The 9,127-nt window shown below is 35.9% G+C and overlaps 1 protein-coding gene across 1 annotated transcript; it reads left to right on the forward strand.

Moving 5' to 3' along the window:
• Positions 1-958: 958 nt before the first annotated feature.
• On the forward strand, positions 959-8,772 carry LOC101858706. Its single transcript, XM_005096560.3, has 7 exons — positions 959-1,217; positions 4,953-5,048; positions 5,643-5,698; positions 6,515-6,571; positions 7,126-7,246; positions 7,765-7,937; positions 8,588-8,772. Exons 1-7 carry the CDS (start codon positions 1,178-1,180, stop codon positions 8,639-8,641), a joined length of 597 nt encoding a protein of 198 aa, XP_005096617.1. The 5' UTR covers positions 959-1,177; the 3' UTR covers positions 8,642-8,772.
• The last annotated feature ends 355 nt before the right edge of the window (positions 8,773-9,127 follow it).

Below are 9,127 nucleotides of genomic sequence, written 5' to 3' on the forward strand. Positions count from 1 at the left end.
AGAGAGAGAGAGAGAGAGAGAGAGAGAGAGAGAGAGAGAGAGAGAGAGAGAATCTGGGAAAGGGAATTAAAGTGTTTCCTATGTATTTTATCACTTGAATTCCAGAATGGAAGACGAGAGAAAAAGATTGAAACCTAGCTCTGCTAAAAGGAAGAAAATGAAAAATCCATGAAATGAAAGGCAAAAGGTATTGCAGAATGTAGCCTGCATCGTGTGGAGGCGGAACTGGCTTCAACGAAGCCACTACGCTTCCTGAGAATTACAAAGTTCTATCTGACATTTTTGGCCGTTTTGAGTTACTATAAGACCTTGAGATCAGAAATCAAAATAATGCTCTATCGGTTCTATCAAAATTATAAGATTGTTCGGAGTCGTAATCAAAATATTCCAATAATTGCATTTGAAAAGGTTTGACATATTTGAAATTGAAGCTCAAAGCTTTTGACTTCAAAATTCTCAAAACTAAGTAGTGAGCAGAGAACCTTGTAATTCTGAAATTGAGACTATATAGGCCTATATAGATATCTAGCTATCTTTGTAAAGATGCTTTTGAATTTAAAATAATTTAAAATGATTTGATTTTTGTGTGTAACCACTTATTAAAACCAGAGACGGGCGTATTGCGAGTGCACGTATTCCGCCTGGTGACTTGCGTCTTGTTGCAAAAGGTCATGTCATAAACTTGTACTATAGGCCTAGTCTAAATAACGCAGATTCGTCAATGACCTCCTTCGGGTCTGTGCAAGTTCAGGCAAAAGGCAAAAATTAGCCCTGAAGGCCCTCCTTGACAACTCAAAAAGTCAAGTTATTGTTTTTGTTGGGCGTTTCCAGATTGTCCAATGTTCAGTCTTATCAGAGAGTTTACAGTGTAAACCCTCTCTGGTCTGATCTAATCCCACTGAAGTGTGAAGTGTGAAGTTGTGAACCCCCAGTACCAAGTACCCACCCAGCCCGCTACTGCTGTTTTGGCCAAGTGAAAAGTGAACTTTTGTGAGAGAAAAGTAAACGATAACAGTATCACTTGTTTTCTTCTTGACGCTTGTAAACACTGTGGAGCCGGCGAGAGATATCGAGTGTGCTTCGTTCAGGCTCGTCACAGTCAAGTGTTTTCAGAATGAGAAGTGATGAGGCGCTGCAGATGAGGAGCTGCGGATTTTGATTGTTTTTTCGTGCAATTATGGGATTAGAAGTGTTGGCTTATGTGCCGAATATTGTCGGTTAGTCACACTTGTATTGCTTTGTTTGTTCGTTTGTTTGTTTGTTTGTTTTCTGGGTTCTCCTAAATTTAATGTTGAATTAAGAAAGCAATTGAGACTGAGTTAAAGAGTTGAAGGCTGAAGGCTTCCAAAGTCCAAGTCGAACAAGAACTGACAAGGAAGATGGACACCTGCATGGTATTCATAAAATGAAAAAATGATAATGAAACTTACCGAATGACTAACTGCCGATTGTATTGATTTTTTTTGCAGATCTTAATTGTTCTTGTGAGTATGATTAAAAATGCATTCACCCTGGGTGAAAATAACACCCTTTTGTCTCGCTATTCTCCCCCCCCCCCCCCCCCCCCCCCCGGGGGAATAACTCTCACCCCCACCCCGGTGTGGGCATGAGGCGAGCACTTCCCCCCTGATCTCTGGCAGGCCGATAAAATCACAGGCCGTTGGTGGCTTAGCGTGTATGTGGTTTGGAACGAATGATAATAATTTAAAAACATTTTTCGCCTCTCCAGTAAAAAAAAAGGCTCACTACCGACGCTTATCGGGATGTTTGACCAGCCGCCGGCCGGACCATTCGTTGTTTACACACTTAACGATGGCTGACCTCTCTGCACAGTAATATTATGGTTCAAGGATACGTATGCCGCTCGCATTTAGGAACGTAACGAGACACGAGCACGAGACTATGCTCTTGCACGACGGTTGAAGGGTTGTAAATTATTCAGACCAAATGAACGAGGGCGTTAAATCGTGTTAACTAGTTTTAAGCTTTCCAAGCTCTTGACACTTTCATTTTTAAAAAAATTCTTTCTTTTTCTTTTTTTTTCTTGCCTTTCTGTCCCCTTCTTTTTCAACATTTGGAGTTTGGAGCCAAAAAAGAGCCAGAGAGCCATTGAATGAGAAATTCTCCAGGCGAGACGCGATCCAAAAGAGCATAATTTCTGGGATTTGGCTCCATTTGACAACCCTGATTGTGACTAGATCTAGATGTATGTCTCTTCGGATACCACACACGAGCATCAGCCCCGATAACCTCAGCCCTGATCCCTCTTGGGTCATTTCGGGTAAAAGAGGGGAGAGGGTGAGAATTGCGAAGGTTGTATAACCACTTCCTTAGTTTTTACATACCCAGCATGCCAGATCTTGCCAACCAGGGTTGGTGATTTTTTTTTTTTTTTCATAAAAATCAAAAAAATCGATTTTATTTATTTAAATCATGATTTTTTAAATTTAAATCAGATTTTTTTGATTTTTTTTATTAAAAAAAAAATGTCGACACAGTTTGGGATTTTTGGTTGCTAAAAGTATGTTCTTTTAGTGCAAAATGCATTGTCTTTATTTTAACTAATGATTAATTTAAGCAACCGCAAAAGAAAGCCTTAATCTGCTATATAATAATATATACATATATATATCAGTGAATTATGGCTAGACAAAAAATGAAGAAAATGTCAGTCTAAAAGGAAGGGGAGGGGGGGGGGGGGTAATTATGCATAGATAAACTTGCATTTTATTACAGTGTGTGTGTGTGTGCACGCGCTTGTTTTTGTCGAAAAAGAAAAAGAAAATGTTAATTTCAATAATGAAAAAAATGTAAATTGAATGCTGTATTATTTTACAGTGACAGGGGGGAAAGCAGACTTTTAAGTATGATTTTATTAGTCTACTAAACCTTATATACTGTTTTATGAAACCAAGGAAAGGAATTCTGAATATTTAAAGATGTAAAAACAGAATACATTTTTTTAAAGTGATTTAAATCACTGAATTTTATTTTTAAAATCAAGTTGATTTAAATTTTTTTAAAATCAACTGATTTAAATCGACCTGATTTAAATCAACCCAACCCTGATTTCAATTATGAAAAAAAAGTGAATACTGTATTATTTTACAGGGGGGAAAGCAGACTTTTAAGCATGATTATATTAGTCTACTAAACCTTATATATGTTTAATAAAACCAAGGAAAGGAATTCTGAATGTTCAAATATGTAAAAACTGAATACATTTGTTAAAAAGTGATTTAAATCACTGATTTTTATTTTAAAAATCAAGTTGATTGAAATATAAAAAAAATCAACTGATTTAAATCAACCCAGCTCTGATTTCAATTATGGAAAAAAAAGTAAATTGAATACTGTATTATTTTACTTTGAAAGGTGGGAAAGCAGACTTTTAAACATGATTATATTAGTCTACTTAACCTTATATCTGTTTTATGAAACCAAGGAAGGGAATTCTGAATGTTGAGATATGTAAAAACTGAATAAAAATAAATTTAAAAAAAAGTGATTTAAATCACTGATTTTTATTTAAAAAATAAAGTTGATTTAAATTTAAAAAATCAACTGATTTAACTCAACCCAACCCTGTTGCCAACAAAATTAATAATTTTTATTGTCAAGATGTGGAGGTTTTGAAATCTGGGTTAGGAGTTAAGGTAAAGAAGGGGTAGATCTGGATCTAGCTCAGAGAGAGTGAGTAAAATTGCAATTTCGGTTCTTCCACGACTGCGCTTTGGCTTTGGGTTTTAGACAAGACTCTTAGGCCTATTAACTGTTAATTTATAAAAATTTATACCCATCACAGAAGACTTAAAACGAGGAGACTGATGGAAGATGGGAACATATCATGATACCTCTGTTGTGACGTCTGAAACTGAATGAAGACCTCTTTTATTTTAGCTCACACATGGGGTGCCTTGTGTGATTCTTATAACGTCCTTGTTTGTAGATGTTGCACAGAGTCCATGGAATAGAAATATGTGGCTGGATTAATGTAGCGGGTCAGCTATAGCCTACATAAATACTGTATGACGAAGATCCAATGGCGAGCCTAATTTACTTACCTAGCCTCAAAGTTCTGTGATTGTCTTGGGGTTTGGATGTCAGTGGCATTATAAGAGAGTTAGGCCAAGAGAACTTATTGCCTATTTTGTGTATGATCATATATGAGCGTTCTGCTGGGCACAGTCCAGTCCTTTATGTTATTTATATTATATTAATTGTCTTATAATTATCCATACTGACAGGAGAACTAGTTTAGTGGTTTAATTAAAAGTGTGCAGTCGAACAGGACGGTAGCTTGTCATAATGGAATCTCCCTTGGGAGGTGGGAAATTTTCACAACTGCCCAGAGAGGTGACGCTTGATCCCGCCCATTGCATGGCTGGCCCTCTGGACCCCCTTCCTCAAGAATTACAAATCCCCTGCCCGAGATGGGAAATGTTCAGGACATAATTTTTTTCTGGCTCCCTTCCAATTTTGTCTCGGACAGGTTTGACTGTTGAGATGAGCATGTTATATCATGTAGACCTTTATCATCATCATGAATGTATTTTTTAATGAAGATGATAGATTTGAGTAATCTTTGTCTCTACCTGGTGCTTTGGAATGCTCTCATACTCTTTGCGCTCAAAGGCCTAGTCTAAGTAACGGTGTGCATTTTCAGGTCGCTTGAAAATATTTAAAGATGTTAGAAGTGTGCTACTTCTAAAAAACAAACTTGTTGGTTTATGATCACTTTCCCTTTATTTCTTCTTTAAGAAAAAAATATTATTCTTTATTTTCTTTTTCTTCAGTTGGAAAATAAGCCAATTAATTATTTTTTTTAAATCACTAGGCCCTGTTGGAAAATATACTGCTGAGTTGTGTTGATTTCTGAAATGTAGGTGAAGAATACAGAAATAGAAAGAAGAAAGAAAATCTCATTTTTGTTTTTTTGTTTGTATTCACAGGGTACATCAGAATAGTTTTGGCGTCCTGTGCTTTTCTGCTGTTCCAGCAACCAGTGTGGTTCACCATCTTGTACAGCATCTCGATCTCCCTTGATGGTACGGAAGTGAACACCCTTGATTAATGACATATTATTATTACACAATGCATAAATTACATCTCTAATAAAACTTGTATATTTTTTCTTCTGAAACGTATTTCATGGTTAATATCATTTTAGGTTTTGTTCATAATACTTTTAATTTTTAGAATTCTTTGCTTCTTGTTGTATTCTTATCACTACCTCTCCTTAGCATCGACATTTTCTCTCTTGTTTTCAATAAGCTTTTTATGTATATTTATTGGATATGTTACTATTTTCATATGTTCTATGTGGTTTTGAAGCTTATTTCTTTATTCTTTCTCATGGCACTGCAGACTTGGAAAGTTTTGTATTATATCTGAGATGCACAATTAAGATTTTTTATAACTACATACTTTTGTGACATCATCACATGTCTTTCTTGTTGAATTTATTTACATATATATGTGTCTATTTAAATTTTTCTGTCCTCGCAGTGTTCTTTTAGGATGTGAAACATCCCTACTGATACTTTTCCTTGTATCTTAAGAAAATTATTTTGTCATAATTTGGATTTGAATTATACTTTCTTTATTGATAGCTAACTTCTTTATGCTGTTTACGTTCACAGGCATTGATGGGTACTTGGCCCGTAAGCTGAACCAGACTTCAAAGTTTGGTGCTTGGGTAATGTTATGTTATATTATTTGTGTATAGATTTCACATTCCACAAAAATATATTGACATTCGTATGTTGGGATTTCTACATAAATTTGGTTGGCATTGGGTGACCATCACAAGTCAAATCCTCTATGATGCTCTGTACTTTTATGCGAAGGTACATTTAACTGTTCTTGCCTTCAGTTTCTCTGTCTTTTTTGTGTGATCTAATGATTTGAAAGTAGATATGGCAAAGAAAGTAGTCCTAGCTGGGTTGTAAATGGTCAAGCTTATCTGATGATTTGGAACATACAAAAATCTATGACTTTATGCAATGAGCTACTTTTTGGAGGAAATAATGTTGGCAGATGATATTGAGAATTAGAATTTCCTTGCCTTTCGATTACATTGTTGACTAGTGTTTTTAATTTACTCTCATCATTTTGATAGAAACAAAACAGATTGTGAAATAAACATGTTCAAAATTCAGTTTTTGCTAGTTTATATAGGCTATGACTTTCATACTTTCAGTGTTGTTTACCTTTATTGTGGGTCTGGTGTTCATGGAATGGAACAAAACTAAAGGACCACTGGATAAATCCACCAATAAAAATTTTGTAAAACCATTTGCATCAAAACTTTATGAAGGTCTTGTTATTGATACTCATCTTTAAAAGATAACTGGAACTAGTTAAAAAAAATAATTTCATGTTGTATTGTTTTGGGAAGTAGGCGTATTGTTAAATCCTCAGTTTATGTGTGTGGCCTATTATAGTGATTTGCTTGGTGTACCGATTTCATGTTGTTTGTTATTCTAGTTTCATTTTGTCACTTTCATTTCAGTTTGATGTCGTCATTGACCTCTTCAGCCGAGGCTACTTATGGTGTGCGCTGTTTCGAGTAAGTTCGCATTGTTGTAGTTCTTTGTCTCCAATTTTTTCTTTTTCTCCGCCATCAGCTTTATTTGAAAACTTTCTTTCCTGTTTGATGTTGGTTCATAGTTGATCCTTGATCATATTCTTCCTTTTTTTTTTGCCTTCTATTTTCCCTTTCATGTTTGTATAATTTTTGTTTCTGCCAGAATTTTCAAATGATTTTGCTCTCTTTTTATGAAGGCCAGTATTGTTTCTAATTTTGTTTCATTCATATTGGTTACCTGTTTTACAACTTTTTTAAAACTCGTTCGTAGCCCTCTGAGGTGAAAGATAAGTTTTGTATCTCAAGTTTTTCAGTGTGGACCTTTTGCTCCTTACTTCATGAACTTCTCACAACATGAATATCAGTATCAGCTCAAGTTGAATTAAAATAAAGATTCTACTCAGTATTTCTGTAAATAAATGCCAAATAAAAGCAAACAGCTACTTTTCATAAAAGCGCAATGAACAAAAACATGGTTCTTTTTGTTTTCATAATTGTATTTGCTGGAACTTGTGTGCATGTCCAATCACTTTCAGTCAGGCTACTTGGTTGTCATGTTGGAGTGGCTGACATTTGTGTGCACACATTCCCGAGGGGAGAACTGGCGCATTCCCGAGGAGAACTTTCCCATGTTGGTCAAAATGGTGATGGCTAATGGTGAGAGCGATTGATTCATGGGTGTTGAATATTATGTTTTCTTGTTTATATATTTTGATATAGGACTCCCAGATATTGCAGGATTACCGTTTTTCAGAATCTCACACTAGTCATTTGATTAAACAGTTTCTTTTTTAGCCCTCAGCCCTTGTTCTCTTTATGATGAAACAGTTTTGTTTCCTTAAGCCTGCGCTCTATAATCATGGGCTTCATACCAAACAATTGTCCTTTATCAGCTTGCTTCAGATTATGAACTTACATACATTTTGTTCAGTCTTCTGTTGGGTGGCGGGGGTTTCATGGGAGCTATTCCACTTGAAAAAGGTCCTGCGAAGTGAGGCTTCCTCTGTATTGGAGTTTCATTTCTGTCACTTGATCCACTTGGTTACTGCCAGTGTATACTTCGAGAAAATAGTGTCATGTCATCTTTTCTTTCTGTTTTTCTCTGCCCAGCTGTCTCCAAGATATCTCTGTGCGTTTATATTGTAATATTTGTTTGGTTTCTCCTTTTCCTGCAGGTTTCAAGGGGCCGTTAGGCATCTTCGCCATAGGAAGCCTGCACATTTTACCATTGTGGATGTACGGCTATGAGTCTCGGATGCTTACAGACGTATTGACCGTACCTATGTGGGTACAGCTGACATTGATAGCTCTGCTCTCAGTTGGCCGGACAATTTGTGCTGCGGTGGAGGTGAGGACGATCATTACAAAAGCTTGCTTACTTAATTCTATCCTTTCTCCTCTTTGTTACTGCTTACTTCAAAAAGTGGGCTTCACCGGATAAAACTATTTTAGATGCCATCTTTTATTTGCTGTTTGGGACTTTGTAGTTCTGTTAAGTTTGAAGCGTGGGATGACAAAAATTATGGCAATGATTTTAGAAACCATCCCCCCCGGAGATGTGGGACAGTTGGTATCAGAAGAAAAAAATGTATTTATCTTTAGGGGTAGGAATGTATTTGTTAAATTTGAGATCCATTCAGTCAGAGAAAATAAAGGACTCTTGTACATGTACGATTTTGTTTGAGCAGGATTTCTAAAGCAGTTCACAATGCACTGGCATTGTTTTGAATTGGTGTAAAGTGCCTAGTTCAACTTGTTCCATAGAGTGGACCTGAAGCATTATGACGCATCTATGGCTGTTTGTTTGAGAGAAAATGCAAGATGTTGAATAGGAATATTAGAATAGAATCAGTTGTGTTTCCGGGCACTTGCTTAGCTATATTGAGAAAGCCAAGATTTAGTGTATAAATAGTTTGCTTCTTGAAAGAAAAAAATTATACATTTTTATCAGTGGGGATTTCATTATATGTGACACGACTCCTGTTTTCAATTCCACAGCTTTTTTATGTCAAGGAATACGTGAGTCACCTTCTTCATGTCAACGAAAAGTAGAGGCTTTTGCAAAGCTTGTGTTAAGAGTGAAGGACTAATGAGAGGCATCGTGGTGAAATCAGGCGCTCATTAAAAAAAAATCAAATCGGAGAAACAGGCATTTTTCTGCCAGTTTGGCACTTTTTTTTATAGAGTTTTTGTTTTTTGGCTGAACTTATTTAATGTTCAGATAAAAACACATTCATGTGTGAATTTTACTGAAAAATGTTGATTGAAGGCACAATGTATGTTATTATTCTGTTGTCAAGGACTTTTTAGCTATTGGAGTTACCAAACTTTGGCAACCATTTTCTCACTTATTTCACCATTGAAACCAGGTGACCCAACTCTTTCAATCGCAAATATCTTGATACTATTCAAGATATATGGGCATATTTTAATTGAAAGCAAGGCAAATGAATAAGCTTTGAGATGGTACCAATAAATCTACATGCCCAAAAATTGATGAGCGCCTAATTCCACAGCGTCGTGTCACAAATGCAACTG

This window comes from Aplysia californica, unplaced genomic scaffold (genome assembly GCF_000002075.1).
Source record: "Aplysia californica isolate F4 #8 unplaced genomic scaffold, AplCal3.0 scaffold00132, whole genome shotgun sequence".
Taxonomy (NCBI): Eukaryota; Metazoa; Mollusca; class Gastropoda; order Aplysiida; family Aplysiidae; genus Aplysia; species Aplysia californica.